General features: G+C 43.9%; 3 protein-coding genes across 6 annotated transcripts in view; all 3 read left to right on the forward strand.

The window, feature by feature from the left end:
• Positions 1-1,056: 1,056 nt before the first annotated feature.
• Positions 1,057-3,711, forward strand: LOC147206861 (aldo-keto reductase family 1 member D1-like). The gene is made up of 9 exons (XM_086109107.1): positions 1,057-1,224; positions 1,316-1,483; positions 1,559-1,675; positions 2,279-2,356; positions 2,488-2,610; positions 2,723-2,832; positions 3,114-3,279; positions 3,427-3,509; positions 3,614-3,711. The coding sequence occupies exons 1-9, from the start codon at positions 1,132-1,134 to the stop codon at positions 3,654-3,656; spliced, it is 981 nt and encodes a 326-aa protein (XP_085965233.1). The 5' UTR covers positions 1,057-1,131; the 3' UTR covers positions 3,657-3,711.
• A 2,408-nt stretch (positions 3,712-6,119) lies between these two features.
• On the forward strand, positions 6,120-14,653 carry slc6a13 (solute carrier family 6 member 13). Its single transcript, XM_086109106.1, has 16 exons — positions 6,120-6,276; positions 6,477-6,691; positions 7,876-8,076; positions 8,240-8,374; positions 8,553-8,693; positions 8,789-8,870; positions 9,601-9,733; positions 9,906-10,040; positions 10,597-10,700; positions 10,781-10,905; positions 11,733-11,845; positions 11,930-12,067; positions 12,987-13,089; positions 13,174-13,274; positions 13,391-13,561; positions 14,085-14,653. The coding sequence occupies exons 2-16, from the start codon at positions 6,685-6,687 to the stop codon at positions 14,256-14,258; spliced, it is 1,863 nt and encodes a 620-aa protein (XP_085965232.1). The 5' UTR covers positions 6,120-6,276; positions 6,477-6,684; the 3' UTR covers positions 14,259-14,653.
• Positions 14,654-14,876: 223 nt separating this feature from the next.
• mon2 (MON2 homolog, regulator of endosome-to-Golgi trafficking) overlaps positions 14,877-18,524 on the forward strand; it is a 28,229-nt gene continuing 24,581 nt past the window's right edge. For 3 of the 4 annotated variants that reach the window (XM_086109103.1, XM_086109104.1, XM_086109105.1), the window contains exons 1-2: positions 14,878-15,427; positions 18,378-18,441. In XM_086109103.1, the coding sequence (XP_085965229.1) occupies positions 15,320-15,427; positions 18,378-18,441 (172 nt within the window). In that variant the 5' untranslated portion in view covers positions 14,878-15,319. Of the gene's footprint in view, positions 15,428-18,377; positions 18,442-18,524 lie in introns of all 4 variants that reach the window. The other variant, XM_086109102.1, reaches the window with a different exon arrangement.

Here is an 18,524-nt window from a genome sequence, read left to right on the forward strand (position 1 = left end):
TTTGGCCGCATCCCCAGCCGCTTTTACTTTGAGGTCTCGACTGGCGCTGTGGTCTAATGCTTCTTGAAAGACGTCCATCCTGCAAAATAACATTGCAAAATGGATACATCCTTGCTGACAATTAGATGAAGTCAGAAATGCTCGAGAAAAATGATAGAAATGGCATAGAGCATGGTTGGATGGATTCACTTTGTCCTGAACTGTGGGCACCCCGGCTCCTTATCTTAAGTCATCTGTCTCAAACTTGGGTCTTAAACTGGACAGTGATTTTAAATTGGACCGGCAAGTTGGTGCCATTGTTAAATCCAGTTTATTTCATTTTGGGCTATTGCTTAAAGTAAAGCCTCTACTTTTTCATAAGCACTTTGAAACAGTAATTCGTGCCTTTGTCACATCCCGGCTGGATGACTGGAATGCAATTTACTTTGGAGTCAGCTAATCCTCCATTAAGCATCTCCAGTTGGTCCAGAATGCTGCTGTTTGCCTCTTGACTGGTACTCGTAAGAGGGAGCACATCACTCCTACTCTGGCATCCCTTCACTGGCTCATTTTAGAGTTCTTTTTAAGATCCTCATATTTGTTTTCAAATCTTTAAACGGCCTCGCTCCACCTACCTCAGGTCTGCGGACCAGACACGTTTAGAGGTACCAAGAACAATGCGGAGGCTCAGAGGGGATCGAGCCTTTTCCGTTGCCGGTCCCTTTTTGGAATGACCTCCCACTGTACGTTGGGCAGGCCCCCTCGCGGCCCATCTTTAAAACGCGTCTTAAAACTCATTTTTATTCCTTGGCTTTTGACTCGGCATGACTCAGACTTGATCTTAGTGTTACTGTTTTTGTGCTTTGTTTACAGCGGTGGTTGTTTTAAAGTGCTCTATAAATACAGCTGAATTGAGTTGAGTTGACCTGCGTTCTCCGTCGGGGCCCCGTGTTCATTTTCCCGATATTTCTGCCAACAAAAGCTCCCGGCGTTTTTACGATGTCAACGCCATTAAAGTCCAACCTTATCGTGTGTGCAAATAAACACATGGGAGTTCAAGGTCGGGTTCAAGGTTCGTCCGCCTGCACTCAATCAACGATTAGGGGCTAAAACAGCGCACATGTGAATGGATCCTCCCGAGCAAGCGAGACAATGAACCTGACCTCAGAGAACCACAGGATTCCTCTTCGAGACGGGAACCAAATCCCGCTGCTGGGATTGGGCACATATGGAGACCCTCGGACGGTGAGGAGGAGGAGTTCGGCGGAGTGTTTGGATTTTTGACGACAAGCCGGAAGGACTCAAATGTGCTTTTCCACCCTACTCTTCTTCATAGACACCAAAAGGTACAGCCTTGGAATGCGTCAAGCAGGCCATCGATGCGGGCTACAGGCACTTTGATGGCGCTTTGGTGTATTTCAATGAGCACGAGGTGGGTCAAGCCATCCGGGAAAAGATTGCTGATGGAACTGTGAGACGAGAGGACATCTTTTACTGCGGCAAGGTAATTTCAGTCCATTGTGTTGTTTGACTTGGATGCGTTTGCGATCAAAACATGTTATGTAATGTCCTTCTCCAGCTCTGGAATACCTTCCATCCACCAAAACTCGTCAGGCCGACCTTGGAGAGGACCCTGAAGGCCCTAAAACTGGACTATGTGGATCTCTATATCATTGAGCTTCCAATGGCCTTCAAGGTTGCAAGCACACTTAAATACAGCAAAAGTCTGCTTTTGTCGACTTTGATCGGCAAAAGCAGACTTTTGTTGGTTCTTTACAAAACGCCAGGCGAAAACCACTTCTGAAAGAGAGCATGAACTAAAGAGGGCAAAAAATGATGAGGGCGCAGTTAAAAGTTAAATGACCATCATTTTTATTTTTTGTTTTTTACAATTTGCACAACTCTCATTTATTGTGCAATAATCTAATTATAACATGACATATTTTGATGCATTTTAATGCTTCATAAAAACATTTATGTCTGAATTTTGGAGGCCTTGGAACGGATTAGGGCATTTACATTGAAAACACGTCTCTACGAACAAAATTTCTTGTTAAGAAATTTCTTCCAGAAGCAATTAATTTCGTACATAGAGGTACTGCTGTACATGCCTCAACTCACACCATTACATCCAACCGCCCAATCTAAGGACAGCCAAAATAAGAGATGTGATGGATTGCTTTTGATTGTGTTTACTGTTATGGTTGTAGTTGCAGCGGTTTCCAACCGCACTGCGTCAAATAAAGCTCGCTCCACGTATTTCGGTGTGACTGCTGATCTAATTGTGCTTGCGTTTAAGCCCGGCAATGAATTCTACCCTAAAGACCGCAATGGGAAGTACATCTACCACCACACAGACCTCTGTGCCACCTGGGAGGTATTGAACCTTTTTCAATTGGCTCTCTAATTGCAGACCTTACCTTTTTCATTCATGTTTACGGAATGTGCACTTGCTTCTTTTTCTTCGTCAGAAGTTGTGGCAGTTGGTAATCATAATTTCCTGTGCAGGCTTTAGAGGCATGTGTCGACGCAGGCCTTGTCAAGTCTCTGGGAGTGTCCAACTTCAACCGCAGACAACTTGAACTGATCCTCAACAAACCCGGCCTCAAACACAAGCCTGTATCCAACCAGGTGCCACAAAAATAACTTTTTCTGTATGTCATTCGTAAAGTCTGATTTTGGTGTTCGTTCGGAAAAATAAAACCTGTCGGCCAGTAATATCGTGTTGTGTCCTGCTGTCCAGGTGGAATGTCATCCTTACTTCACGCAGCCCAAACTTCTGGACTATTGCCGTCAAAACGACATTGTTATTGTCGGCTACTGCCCGCTCGGTTCCTCCAGAGATGCATCCTGGTATGTGCAAAGACGTTTTGTTGCTAGCTTGTAGACAGTTGCAGGAAAAAGGCAAGGTCCCTTTATTTACATAGGACATTTAATACATGAGACAACTCAATGTGCTTCACGCAAGCAGCAGTAAAATCCACTCAATTTTGCCACTTGCTCTCGACTGAAAATGACATCACAGTGCCTAAGGACTCCATTTCCGAACATCACATGACCAAACCCAGAAAACAAGTGAGCTGTGATTGAACCGTACCTGAGTCATCATTGGTGAGCTGTCTTCTCCTAAACAGGGTCAATGTGAAATGTCCCCCCATGTTGGAGGACGAGCTGCTCGTCTCCATCGGGAAGAAGTACAACAAGAGCAGTGCTCAGGTGGCTCTGCGCTTCAACGTGCAAAGAGGAGTGGTGGTCATTCCCAAGAGCTTCAACCCACAGCGGATCAAACACAACTTCCAGGTCAGTAATGCACGTCGCAGCACTACTTGACACCGGAACATACAAATGACGCTACGATGACTTTGATCAACTTCATCATCAACACTTGGAAAGCAGACTACATGGAGGTCCTCTATGATTGTTGCATTCCAACTTTTTCATTTTCAGATATTTGATTTTTCACTCACCGAAGACGAAATGAAAGCCATTGAAAGGCTGAACAAGAACATTCGCTTTGTGGAGCTGCTCATGTAAGAAACTTTTGACGTTGTCATGTACTCTTTCATTGTGTGGCGTTACATGCTTTTTTTTTTTTGTGTGTGTGTGTGTGTGCGTGTGTGATGTCATGACACAGGTGGAGTGACCATCCGGAGTACCCGTTTCATGATGATTACTAAATATTATCACTATAAAAAAAAGGTGGCTCAATTGGAATAAAGCAATGGACTCCAAGTGACGACTTGTTGGCATTTCGACATGTGATGGCGCACACAAAGTAAATAAATAAATAGAGAGATTTTTATTTTTTATTTTTTTTCACGTGATAGGGTAAAAGAGGTTCTGAGAATGACCGGCACTGATTGAGTTCATGACAATGTTTACAGTTGCGTGATCCCTTAGGGCAGATTTCTCCACCCTTCAGTGAGCCAAGGCACGTTTGACATCAGAAAAGCTAAGCACAGCAAGCCACTAAATAAACATTTCACACACCCCCCCCAAAAAAAAAAAACAACAATAAAAATAATAATAAATAATTTCTAGAAATAATGATTTACTCCGAAATACACATACAGTACTGGGTTGGTGTGTGTCACGCCTTCTTCTGTTGAATGAATGGCAGCAGTTTAAATTTGTCCCCCCTGCCCTCTAGTGGAAGAGATTGAAATCGTCCTGCCAAACATCATTGCCAAACATCATCACTGTACATCATTGGCATAGATAAATACATACCTGTCAAGTTTTCGGAGCGCCAACCTGTATAAACTACCAAAAAAATCCTTATAACATACCAAAGCATTTTATATGTCAAAATAACGGCAGAAAAAAAATCCCACAAAATTCAACTCGGAACCACGTGATTTACTGGAAAGTTACCGGAAATGAAAGCATTCGAGTAGACTAGCAGCATTCTGGGCAAAAGCAAACGGAACTACCTATGTAAGATTCACCACAAAATCCATATGAACTATGGCTAAACCGTATGAGTTTACAGGTATGTAAATATGTACATGATTTTTTTGTTCTACATGGAAATAAATGAATTCATGCATTAAAAAAATGCGAATAAATACTAATTAGGTAACATTGGATCATTTCCTGTGGCTTATCAACTTGTAATGCGAGCTGCTGTTGGCCACAGCTCGCGTCCAAGCACTCTGGCAAACTCGTCAACATCACCCACCAGGCCCCACCCCCAGCTACTGTTTATTTTTTCCTGTTATGTTGTTATATCTGCAATGTTAACTCATGTGTATAAATGTGTATGTGTGTTGCCAGACCTAGCAAGGTCACAAAGCTGCCATTCACGACAGCGCCCCCTGAGCCTAAAATCTAAAGACCAGCGCAAAGCACAAGAAATTACAATGATCATCACGTGATTCGGGTTTTCAAGTCGGCTCCCCCATTGCAGCTGAAAGCAAACCGTGATTGTGTCTGGAATTATAATTTGATTTGAGGTGGTACTCGCAAACAGAACCACATGGCCTCCTCACCTCCAAACAGACTTTTGGGTGGGTGACAAATACCATGAAGACCACCATTCTGGACTCCTGTGGTGGGAAAAAACATTCTGAATGGTCTGCGAGGAAGGAATTTGTTTCAGGGAAGGAAAAGAAAACCTTTTTTTTCTCCCCGTTTCCTTTAGTGTGTCCATTATGTGTTCCTGGACATATGACCTAAAATTCAGTTAGGAAAAAGACTATTGAAGGCTTGCAAACTGTTAATTTTCCGTGCAAAGCGAACACAGTGGTACCTTTACTTTCAAAATTAATTGGTTCTGGAAGAAATTTCTTCACCAGAAACTTTTGTAAGTTGAGACATGTTTTCCATGTAAATGCCCTAATTCGTTCCATCAAATAATGAACTGCAGATCTTTTCCAAATGAATCGATAGCCTGTCTGACATTAGTTCATGTATGATTTACCATTCATGGGACGGGAAACACAAACAGTTCTCGACAGTTTTTGAGCTCCCCCTAGAGGACCGTTACCATGGTCCCCTAAAACTACACTTTAGACAAAGCTTGGAATTTTTTCAAATGCCAACAGATGCGAGAACTTTCAGCAAGAAATTTGTACAAATGCGGTGGGCACACGGACAGTTCCCAGGACTATTTCAAGCTCCCCCTTGAAGATCTTTTTTACATGAGGCCTCTTTGGCACAAATAGTTTGTTAGGTGACTTGAGCAATCCGCCGTGTTGCTGTGACCTTTCCTTCTGGCTCGGCATCTTTCTAATCTTATCTGCGCCGCGCTCATTTTTTTGTCGCGGGCCGCGTTGTCGTTCCAACACCAATGTTTTAATCATCTCATTTTATTTTATATACAGTATACAACACATTGATGGGTAACTAGTTTTGGAATCAGAAGTCAAGAATAATAGTTCAAGTATTGTTGAAGTGACCGCTTGCCGTCTTTCATCAGTATTATTGATTACGTCTGACATATTGGAAAATTTGGCACAGATTTTTTCGCAAGCGTCATGGAAGTTGACACACTTTATTTTTGTTTATTTATTTATGTTTATTATGCATGGTAAATTGCTCCATGTACAGCATTTTGTATGCAGCGATGGCTGTTTGAAAGTGCTCTATAAATACAGCTGACTTGACTTGACACTTGGTTTGCTTTCACCGACCACAGAAAACGACTTGGCGGCCCAGATCAGGCCTCCCAGGTCTTGGGTTCGACACCTGCGACGCAAGGGTTAAATGTACGAAACAATTGCGCAGGCTTTCGGTTGACCAAGTGGAGCCACGACACACAATGCAGACATCACCCGGGCCCGCCTGCAGCCAAACGTGAGCAACCTTTGCTCCATCCTTTCAAGATGACAAAGGCCCGGAGGGGAATGTGCATAAATGTGTGTGTGTGTGTGTGTGTGTGTGTGTGTGTGTGTGTATGTGTGTGCGCGTGTGTGTGTGTGTGTGTGTGTGTGTGTGTGTGTGTGTGTGTGTGTGTGTGTGTGTGTGTGTGTGTGTGTGTGTGTGTCTGTCAAAAGGTTACGCAATCAGCGCCGCACACTGGGACACAACAGACCTCCAGTGTGCTGCAGAATTGGATGAACTGGGAGCGAGAGGGGCTGCACTGGGGTCTGGGCATTTGCTTCCGATATTTGGTGCCGTTGGGGGGAAAACTCTTTTCACGCTGCCCGCCGCCGGATGCATGTTACATAAGTCAAACCTGAACCTTTCCTATTGTGCAACGTCATGACAGGTAAGTGTCGAGGATGTCAGAAAACGTGATGGGAAGCGTGCCTTTTGAATTTTTTATTTTTTTTTAATTGTTTAAGACTTAATTATAGGATTACGAATAAAAGAAATTGCTGGAGATTTTTGGAGTTAGCAAACCAGGTCAGGTGCTTCTCATGTAATTTCAATACACTGAAAAAAGTTGTTGTTGAATTGGCTCCGTTTTATTTTGGTCATGAATCATCTGGACCCAAGACGATTTTATTTGGGGCAACCACTTGACAAAACAAAATTGAGTAAGTACAAGACAGCATTTTTTTTTCAGCATAGTTCAGCCCTTTTTTTTTTTACCTCATCCCCCTTTTTGATTGAAATCAAGTTGATATCATTAAGACACTTTGTGACATAATTTTTATGTCTATGACTTTATTTTGCACTGCTACTGTCACTCCTATACTGATCTCGGCTAATATTATTCTATTCAACATTTATCACTTGATTGGGATTATTGGATTTGTTATGGAGCAATAAAATTGCCGATTTGAATGTGTTGCAAATAACGTATTAGTCAGCAACAAAGAAATGAGTAGGATCAAATATTGACGATGACCCTATATGCTCGAATGTGACGTAAAAGGTTAAGCATTAGCTTGCGGTTATCTCGGGGTGGGCCATGGTCGCTTTATGAGTCAAGTGACATTAAAAGTCCACGTTTCTGGAGGCACTTTGTATCTCTGGACGTAGAAAGTTTCCCGATGCTCTTGGACCAAAAAGTGTTTTCTTTTTTTTTTTGCTTGTTTTTTGGGGGGGGGGGGGGGGCTGGGCTCCTAATGTGTGTGGAATGTTCCCCATGCGCCTGGACCCAAGTTTTATTTTATTTATTTGACATTTGGGCAACTTGGTCAGTTGAGAGGAAAATTGATCCCCTAGAAAGGTGCAGATTCTTTTTTGCACCTTGACCCTTTTTTTTTTTTTTTTTTTTTTGATAGAAATGTTCTTGAAACAGCCACAGACCTGAGAAAAAGAACCAAATTGACCGGAAATGCTGCTCAGTACAATCAACGCAACATGTTCAATTAAATATCACAATGCATATTAATTTTTTGGGCCTTTGTGGCCCCGCCCTTCTACGTTCAAATCCATTATATTCAATGTAACGCCGCGCCACAGACGTGTCATTTCATGTTGTCCCTCCGTAACCTCCTGAAGGCGACACGACTCAGCAGATGAAGATGGAGGCGGCCAACGGAGACGGCACAGCCCTGAACATTGCGCTCAGTCCAGAGGAGGAGATGACAGAAAGGGGAGAATGGGCCAGCAAAATGGAGTTCATTCTATCCGTGGCCGGAGAAATTATCGGCCTTGGGAACGTGTGGCGTTTCCCCTATCTTTGTTACAAGAACGGAGGAGGTGAGGACGTGGTCTCTTGCCTGGTTGCTTTTTTTTTTTTTTTTTTTTTTTGGTGTCTTACTCTATTAAAAGAGACATATGATGCATCTGAAACAAAAAGGCATGAACAAAAGTCACTTTTCAATCACGTGTCCATTTTCAATGTTGGTCTGCCCCACACCAGGTGCTTTCTTCATCCCCTATCTCATTTTCCTGTTTACTTGCGGCATCCCCGTTTTCTTTCTGGAGACGGCGCTGGGACAATACACCAGCGAAGGCGGCATCACCTCCTGGAGGAAGATTTGCCCTTTGTTTGAAGGTAACCACCCGTTTTTCCGCATTCAGAATACCAACATTAGGAATCAGGTAGATTGGTTCACGATTAAATGATTCACTTTAGAATACTTTTTTGGGTAAAAGTTCCACTCAAGCAGTCCAAGCTCTGATGTTTCACGTTGTATGCTCTTTTTTTTTTCTTTTTTCTTTTTTTTTTGCAGGAGTGGGTTATGCCACTCAAGTGATCGTGGCCCTGCTGAACATCTACTACGTCATCGTGTTAGCCTGGGCCATCTTCTACCTGTCCAACTCTTTCAGCTGGGACCTGCCGTGGGCCTCGTGCAACAACACCTGGAACACGGGTGCGGTGCCCCTTTTCACACAACAAGAGTCAGACCACGCGCACTTCGGAAAGTGTCGTCAGGAGTCATGCATTTCAATCCTTCTGTAATTCAAGGTTCCTGTGTGACGTTTCAGACGAGGAACAGCTCCGTCGGCGCCCTCGGGAATGCGACCTCTCCGGTCATTGAGTTCTGGGAGTAAGCTCACAAAAAAAAAAAAGATTTTTGCATGTTTTAGTACAGTGGGTCACCAACTTCTTACATCCAGTACGACCAGAAAAATATGTAGCACCGACATCGCATCAAAATGAGGGACAAATATTTGTGAATTGACGATGAATGTACACATTATCTTTTATAATAATTGTAAAATAGTGTTCAATATTCATCCATATATGTAAATTTTACAGTTAAAAAAAGTCCGTTAACAAGGACAGTCACTCACTGTAATTTAACTCCGTAAAATTATGGATTGCTGTAAATTACTGATGTTAAAACAGTATCTCGTATTTTTTTTAAATGTAAAATACCATCAAATAGGCATGTGAATGAACAGTTAATGCTAACTGTCATTAAGAATAACAAGATGTAATTGCAACAGTGTCAAACAGTTCTAATCGCGCTCTGTCCAGGTCATGCGTCGATACAACTACCACCCCATGTGGATACATCGAGTGTGTGACAGGAAAGTGCCATATAAATCGGATTCATTATTTATTTTTACGAAAACTCTGTTGTGAAAACACACTAACACAGTTATTTCACTGTCGTGGACCATTAAAATAAGTAAGTCGTGACCACCAGAAGAATCCAGCGTCGCACATTTTGAGAATCCCTGTTTTGGATTTTTTGGGGGGGGTTAACATTTCCAATGGACTTGACATTCAAGGAGAAGTAATAACTGCAGCATCGGATGCATGTGCTTCAGACGCAGGGTGCTGAGAATTTCCTCGGGTATCGATCACATTGGCTCCTTGAATTGGGATTTGGTGATCTGTCTGGCCATTGCCTGGATCATTTGCTACTTCTGCATCTGGAAGGGAGTCAAGTCCACCGGCAAGGTGAGCACGGACACCCTGGATGTTCCCGTGGCAACCCCAGAGAGGGAAAAGTTGCTGCTGCTCTGGGTAGAAATAACCCAACGTTTGCTTGGAACCCAGCGCTGGGTTTGCTATTTGCCCAATTTTGGGTTACAGCAGTTGTAAGAGTGTCATGCTTGTTATTCCTTGACAGGTGGTTTACTTTACAGCCACGTTCCCATATGTGATGTTGGTAATCCTGTTGATCCGAGGAGTCACCCTGCCGGGAGCGTCGCGGGGGATTCACTTCTACCTCTACCCAGATTTGGGGCGGCTTTCTGACCCACAGGTTGGTCCAGAAGACACATTTGGACGGAGAAGTCCAAAATAGGACAATTTAGGCATTTCATTTTATTATTATTTGCTTTGCTTGACACAACCCTGATCCAGACTGGCCCTAATTGGTGACATTTTGCCAATTTGAAGAAGCGCAGGTACAAAGTGGCATGTGCAACCAGTAAATTTGCTGATTCTTTTAAATAATTCTCTTTGAATACACCTTCATTGTTCTCTGAAACCCGCAGTCACACAACCTCACAGTATTTGTTTGACTTTACAACCGAGAGAGAAATCTGCAAAACAAATGGGCCAATTTTGCGTCATTTTCTTTGTTTCATATTGTACGCTGTTATTGTCTAAAGAAATAACATAAAATCAACACTCGGCCCGCTTTTACCGATTTTGATATTAGCCTATTAAATCAGCCCAACCGATTAATCGGCGGAGCCCGAATAATTTTTTCTATTTAAAAATGTCTGCGATGAAACAAAAAGGTTTAAAAACTGTATTGAAACTGTATTGAAACAGTTTCCTTCGGACTGTCTGTTTGTTTGGCATGCTAAAAGGTGTGGATGGACGCCGGCACTCAGATCTTCTTCTCCTACGCCATCTGCCTCGGTTGCCTGACCGCACTGGGAAGTTATAACAAGTACAGCAACGACTGCTACAGGTGAGCACGGCACAAATTTGGAGTGGACTTTTGGACGGGCCGATCAAATTTTTGCGAATGGTCCTCTGTTTGATTTGCAGGGATTGTTTGTCTCTGTGCTTCCTGAACAGCGGCACTAGTTTTGTCGCAGGCTTCGCCATTTTCTCCATTTTGGGCTTCATGTCGTACGAACAGGACGTTCCCATCTCAGAGGTGGCCGAGTCTGGTCAGTGGTTCGCTCCTCATCGACTCAAATGATCCACATGTGAATAGGCAAGCTTAGGGTTTGAAATTTGGGTTTCAAACCAAGGTAAGGATTTCGATCAGTGGTGGGGTTGAGGTCGATCTGTGTGAGGATGGGTCATCCGGCGCACATCGGGTTTTGAACAAGGGTTTGGGTTTCAAATTATGGTTTGGAACCAAGGTTTCAAGATCTGGTTTTGACTTACAAACATGGACCTGGGTCGAAAACCTAGTTTGACATTTATATTAAATTTTGCACTATGGTTTGAAGTAAAGATTAGGAATCAAAGGAAGCATTTAAATTGTGTTTTCAAACCAGACGTTAGGGTTTCAAAGTCGACGTTGAAGCCAAGATTTCAAATTACGGTTTCAACTCTTGGTTGGAGTTTTTGGGATTTAAAGCCAATGTTCAGGTTTCACGCCTGCATGACTGTTTAAATCCTACGTTAGGCTTTCAAATTACGCTTTCAGGCAACGGTTAAAGTTTCAAATTACAAGTCCAAGCCTTTTTTAGGGTTCCAGACAATGGTCAGGATTCAAATGAGGGTTTGAAGCTAGTGTTGGGATTTCAAACAAAGTTTAGGTTTCTAATTAAGATTTGAAGCCATCCATCGGGGTTGTGAAACATCGGTTAGGGTTTTAAATGAAGGGTTCAAACCATCCAAAATGTGGGCTTGATGTCATTTCGAAGGCTGACTTGGGCTGAGTGTTTCTTTTCCATCCTCGAAAATGCTAAAGACTCCTTTGCGCGAGTCCCCCCAACTAGGCTCGGCATGCCCACCGTGTCCAATTGAAGTGTGTGAAACGCAGGTCCAGGCTTGGCCTTCATCGCTTATCCACGAGCTGTGTCCATGATGCCTTTCTCGCCTCTGTGGGCCTGTTGCTTCTTCGTCATGATTGTCTTTTTGGGACTGGATAGTCAAGTGAGAGCCGCACACAGTTACATTCCGATTCCGGGACTCCGTCTGCCTGTCCTTCGGAGTACATGTCCAAAATGTCTGCCGCAGTTTGTGTGCGTGGAGAGCCTGGTGACGGCCGTGGTGGACATGTACCCGTCCACCTTCCGGCGCAAACACCGCAGGGAGCTCTTCATCCTCGCCGTGGCCGTGCTCTCCTTCCTCATGGGCCTCATCATGCTCACTGAGGTCAGTTGGATGTCAAGTAAATATTCATGTTTTGGCTCACAAAGGTTTGTCACCATGACCTTGTGTCGACAAGGAATCTTGTAGCGCCTCCCCCCGTGTAAGATACCTTGAATGCTGTGGTCAGTTCCTCCACTCAATTTTACTTTCAGATTTCCCGACAAGTCAAGTGTATCTGAATAGCCCTTACTCACGAAAGAGTCCCAAAGAGGCTTCACAGTTCACAAAAACTCATTGACTTCCCCTGGTCTAGACGTTTCCGGGGAAGTGGTTGTCCCCAGGACCTGACCCCGGTTGACGGATGCAGAACCCGTCGGGCAACAATCCTACTTCGCTCATCGCCACCTAGCGCCCTCTGGAGGGGAGGAGGATACAGGAGAAGCGGCAGTAAAAGAGGCCAAAATGCAGATGTCAGTGGTTGAGGCAGGGCAAGAGAATTGGAAGAAAGAAGAAATTTTATTTCAGCTTTCATATGCAGCGATATTTAAAAATGCAAACACAATTTTAAACACTTTAAAATGTTTGTCGGTTGAAAAAATGACGGGCAACCGCAAAGCTGATTATAGGAAGCCCTCCCATAATACCATTGTGCTGTATATGTCAAAATAACAATTGTATTTATTCATAAATAAATAAATAACATTTTTGTGACATTAATTGTTGATAATTCAAAAACATGCACAGTAGGTTAATTGAGCCCTCTAAATTTCTCCACTGTGAGACAAATAAGTGTTCTTATCTTATCTTATCTTACCTTAAATTGTCCGTAGGTGTGAGTGTGAGTTATTGTTTGTCTATGTGCGCCCGGCAATTGACTGGTTTACCCCTGCCGACTGCCCGAAGACGGCTAGGATGGGCTCCAGCACGCCCGCGACGCCTTCGTGAGGATAAACGGCATTTACTTACTGGATGTCGCCCACAGGGAGGAATGTACATCTTCCAGCTTTTTGACTACTACGCAGCCAGCGGGATGTGTCTGCTCTTTGTGGCCATTTTCGAGACGGTTTGCATCGCGTGGGTTTACGGTGAGTGTGTTGAGTGAATGCTACAGTGGTCATTCGAGTGCATTTTGCTGATGCCGTTCCGATTTCCGATTCCTTCAATTACAGGCGCAGACAATTTCTATGACAACATCGAAGACATGATTGGTTATCGTCCGAGCGCTGTCATAAAGTACTGCTGGCTGTTTTTCACCCCTGCAACCTGCTTTGTGGGTTCCACGTTCTCATGCTCAGTTGGCCAGTTATTCTTTTGAAAGAAGAGCACCATATGATGGTCCAAAGATGTTCAACGATGGGTCATTATTTTCTGGGTTTTCTATTTCAGGGAACATTTGCCTTTGCCTTGATCAAATACTCCCCGTTAAAATACAACAATGATTACGTGTACCCGTGGTGGGGCTACGGAATTGGCTGGGTCCTCGCCCTATCGTCCATGCTGTGCATTCCTCTTTGGGTGGCAGTTCAACTCCATTCCACCTCTGGGTCACTACGACAGGTATGATGCACACACACATAAAATATATATTTTAAAAAAGCAGTTTCAAGTTGCCCAAGGACATGGGAAATACGACCGAAATTTAAGGATTTAATTTCCATTCAAATGAGTGGAAATTAATCTGTTCTGACAACCATCCCTCACCCCGAAAAAGAATTATTCTTTCTTCTTTTTTTTTTTGTAAGGAGAATCTCACTCGTAATATAATATAATTAAGAATTTACCATTTGTGCAACATGATTCTATACAGTGCTTCTTCTGGTGTGCTTAAGTTGCCCAGTAGGGGGCAGTGTAACAAAGAACCAGACAATCAAAGAGTCGGCACTAATTCTGTGCGGTGGGCTGCAATAATTCCAGTTGGGTTTTTTTAGTTGGGTTCTTATTTCAAAGCACCACTGTACAATAATGACTCATTTGTGCTTCCTTAGTTCTCACCATTGACTTTTGATCCGGCTCTTATGTATGGGGTCTTATTCCATTTTTGTCATGAATTCTGATGTTATACATTTTCTCTTCCACTCAGCGCCTCACTCGACTGACCACCCCTTGCGACAATTTACCCAAATGCAAACGGCAGCGGGAGAACTTGTTTTCCGACGGCCTGCATCGGAAGGCGCCTCCGAGCAAAGACGGCTACTCGCCCGTCCACCAAGTGGAGTCCAATAGCTTGAGGCTGCTGGGTCAAAGTTCAGTCTGACACCCACCCAAACACGTACTAACGGACTCTTGGGAGTTACCTGATTGACTGTCTTGATACTGCTGATCTGGTGCTCATGCATAATGTGCATGGTTTCGAAATTTGGATAAACTGTAAGGGTCTCATTGGCAATTGCAGAGTCACATCTGGCTATTATTGTGACACAAAAAAAAAAACAACAACAACCGTCATTGTCCTCTTATAGTCAGATTATTTTTCTTTTTTTACATAATAAAAGTGTACACTTGTATATGTGTAATGTTTTAAAGTTAGTTTAGTTTTTAAAACATTTCATGTGTTGCGTATATCTGTATTGTATTGCTCCTGTGTGGCCAAGAATAGAAGGAGCAGCACAATGTCAATGGGCATTGAAGCATAAAATCACGATGTATAAAGTGTTTACATTCTATTTAATTATGTTATTACTGTGTGCTTTCAAGACTACAGCACTATATATATACTGTATATACAGTATATACAGTATATATATACTGTATAGTGCTTTCGGATCAAAAAAGTGTTGCTGACCGGTCTATATAAGATTTACTCGGCAGGCGTCGCTGTGGTCACAATGATGAATGGCTTAGTGTTTACGGAAGTGGGAATGACGTGTCACCAATCGAGCCCTGATGCATTGTGGGTAATGAAGCCAAGCTAACGGCGGCCGATACCATTTACGTCGCCCTCGAACGCTATAGTTGAGTCGATGAACGAAGCTACATTTAAAAGGGCGGCATGTCATTTTGAGCACGTTTAATGTCCGCGCCGTTTGATGAAAGCGGACTTATGTCAGCGTCGTCGCTGCTCTCCTGCGCACCGGCGCTCCAAGCGAACGAAACGGGGGATCCCGTGTGGATGCAGCGCGGCGTTTCCGTGCTCTTTTCCAGGGGAGGCAAATAAAAAAAAGGGAAGTCGCGGCGGATTATTGAGCAGGGAAGGTGTGGATGGTTGGCGGCGGTGACGACGACGTCCGCGCTACCGTGCTCCGCGTTGCCTGACTGCTGTTTATTCCCCTCCGCCCCCTCTCTTCCGTCCGTCGAACACTCTCCTTGGGCTCAAAGATGTCGACCAGTAGTCCCGAAGCGGTGAAGAAACTGCTGGAGAACATGCAGACCGACCTGCGCTCGCTCTCCATGGAGTGCAAGAAGAAATTCCCCCCAGTTAAAGAGGTCAGTGTGCGAGTTGTATTAGCTTCGCATAAGACACAATTTATGTAGGACCTAACCGCCATCGCCACCAGCAGGCCTACCTCTGGACGGGTTCGCGAGGAAAGTTCTGCCCGAGTTCTTGATGAATAAGCTGCTTGTTGGCACAAGTGGGCTCCATGCCACGTCACACATCGGACACAACATTAGGAATCTGAGCCTTCTCAAACTTTTTGGCTCATTTACATATTACTCCTTTTCCACCCACCCATAGTATAATCAGTTTCAATTATGACCGAGAATATCCTGATAAAAATCGTCGATGTCAAATTAAAGAGTTTGGATCTTTGCAAAATGTGTCGAGCCTGTCTGACAATAATGCGACGATTAATTCATTGCTTGACATCATACTTTCACTAGGAAAAACTAAGAGACATGTCTTGCCTTTGGCTCCCCGTCTCATGATTTGCATCTCCACAGTTCTGATTTAACCCTTTCATTGTTTTGACATGACCCTAAAAAAAGGTCAGCCGATGCATGTTTTCTGTGGCAACTTGTGTAAATGTGGTGGGTACGCAGACAGTTGTCTTGACTGTTTCAAGCTCCCTAATGAAGACTGCTCCCACTGCCTCATTAAAAATGCACACATTTATGACACGTGCGGTTCCACAGTTTTAAGATTCCCATCATTCCCACCATTTATTTATGTAACATTTTCCTGGTAAGTCTAAATGTCTTCATAAAAGCCCAAATGTACACACTTTCGCCGTCGTAGAAGCAGGGCCCTCTGTCTGTAATATTTGTACACAACTTACCAATATTTAGCAGTTGAGAAACACCAGTAATTGAGTATAGAATTTACCAATACTAACTATTGAAATGTAACTAACTATTAAAGAAATGCAAATTGAGTATAAACGCAGTAGGGCTCTGAGGTCTCTAGACTTGGGTCAATTTAGTGGAGCTCAGAGTTCAAAGCAAACATGGTGAAGCAGCATTTAGCTGTCATGCTGCATGCAAATGGTATGAGCTATGAATGAGCTAAGATGTGAAATACAGATCCAAGAGGTCAAGTAAGAGAGCGGAATGTTTTGAATGTTCCTTAAAAGGGCTTCACGTTTGGCTTCCCTTACCTGAAGTTGCAATATTAAGTCGACAATTGGTATGTCTAAAATGGGCCATATTGAGTCGTTGAGCATTCTGTCAATTGTTGTGGATTTGAGCTGCAAGCAACTGAGGAGTGGAGCGCACGACTTGGCTGCAAACAGCTGAGGCACTAATAATTTTGGCTGAATTAGTTTGCCGTCTTAAGGCATGCAACACAATGTCAGCATTGCCCTTGAGCAGCATTTTTTGGCGTCGTGGGGTGTGCAGGGCAGGTCCCAAATACCGATTTGAAAGCTTCAGTGTGTGTGTGTATATGTGTGTGATTTTTTTTTTTTGTCTTTTTTAATGCCAACAGTTAACACAAAAGTTCGTGAGTGGGAAACATGTTGTGGAATTAAAGGGAGAAAAAAAGACGATCTGAAAATGTGACGCTGATGGTATCGGCAAAATACAAGTAAGCCGTGTCACTGTTTAAGCAGCGGGGGGGGGGGGGGGGGGGGGGGCTGTCATTTGGGAACGCAAAAGTTGCTCGGTCACTTTTGGCGATATCATCATTCGCTCCCTGCGCTGAAATGATGAAAGTCGAGTGGTCGACGGCTGCATTCGACAAAAGTGATATAACAAGTGGATTCGGAGCCATGTCAGCCGCGTGGAAAAATGTTAAGAACATGACAACACTCTGTTGCCAGACTACAAATCACGGCTCCGCAAAACTCTGCTCGGAAGGCCATAGACGTAACGTGGCGTCCTTTCTGTATATCCTCCAAAACTGACATTCTTCTTCATTGCATCATGCTGTCACGGGGCATAGCTATTTTGCCTCTCTTATGGCTAAAACAAAATATTAGAAATGTCCTTCCGTATCTTGCGCCACTTCTCGCGTGTGTAAAAATAACAATGCTTGTCATCGTTCCAGGAATTTGCTGAATTGAGAGACTCGCATCAATGCCTGCGTGGAACTTGCTCGTCAAATAGATGAGCAGACGGGAATCACTTCTGCTTTTTTTTTTTTAATTCTTCTCCAAATGTGCTCATATTGTTCAAAATAACCGGAGAACTCTTAAATGTCCGTGTAGATTTTTCCACCGCCGAGTTTTAACCTGAGACAGAGGCTCTTTTGTGACATCAGCAGCGAGCTGAAAACGCGGTTAAAAGGCAGCTGCCAAGGTCGTCGACATGGCTGCGTTTTTGTGGCATTGAGAGGAAAATCTTAAAACGGCACTTTTCTCTGGGGAAAGTGTGAGCGTTGGGATCCAAGTTTTCCACCAGGCCTCTGTGAAAAAGAATAACGAGAACATACTGTCCTCCCCAGGCGGCCCGGTAGTCGAGTGGTTAGCGCGTTGGCCTCACAGTGCAGCGGTACTGGGTTTGATTCCAGCTGCGGCCTCCCTGTGTGGAGTTTGCATGTGCTTGCGTGGGTTTTCTCCGGGTCCTCCGGTTTCCTCCCACATTCCCAAAAACATGCCTGGCAGGCTGATTGAACACTCCAAATTGTCTCTGGGTGTGATTGTGAGCTAGGATGGATGTTCGTCTCTTTGTGCCCTGCGATTGGCTGGCAACTGGTTCAGGGTGTCCTCCACCTTCTGCCCGAAGACAACTGGGATAGGCTCCGGCGTGCCCCGCGACCCTTGTGAGGATAAAGCGGATCAGAAAATGGAGGGTTAGACAGATATTGTCCTCCCCAATTAGGGGAGTGTGACGAAATTTGTCCCACGCCACACATGATGGTTAGAAAGGCAAGGTTCGTTGTTTTTCGATGCTCGTGTCCGTCTCCAAATGTCCTACAATCAAGGGTTCACTGTAGCAGCCTCTGTCTCGCTCTGTGCCTTTTTATTGCACTTCAACTGTCCTTCTCTTTTCCCCATAGGCCGCCGAATCGGGCATTGTGAAGATTAAGACAATTGCAGCAAGGAATAGCGACATACTGGCCGGTGAGTGAAATGCGCTCAAATCTGCTCGCGGGACCTCTCTTGTCTTTTTGAGCCTCAAGCAAGGGTGCGATTTTGACATCTTA

Source organism: Hippocampus guttulatus, chromosome 4 (assembly GCF_054856545.1).
Source record: "Hippocampus guttulatus isolate MCC_2025c chromosome 4, RoL_Hgut_1.0, whole genome shotgun sequence".
Taxonomy (NCBI): Eukaryota; Metazoa; Chordata; class Actinopteri; order Syngnathiformes; family Syngnathidae; genus Hippocampus; species Hippocampus guttulatus.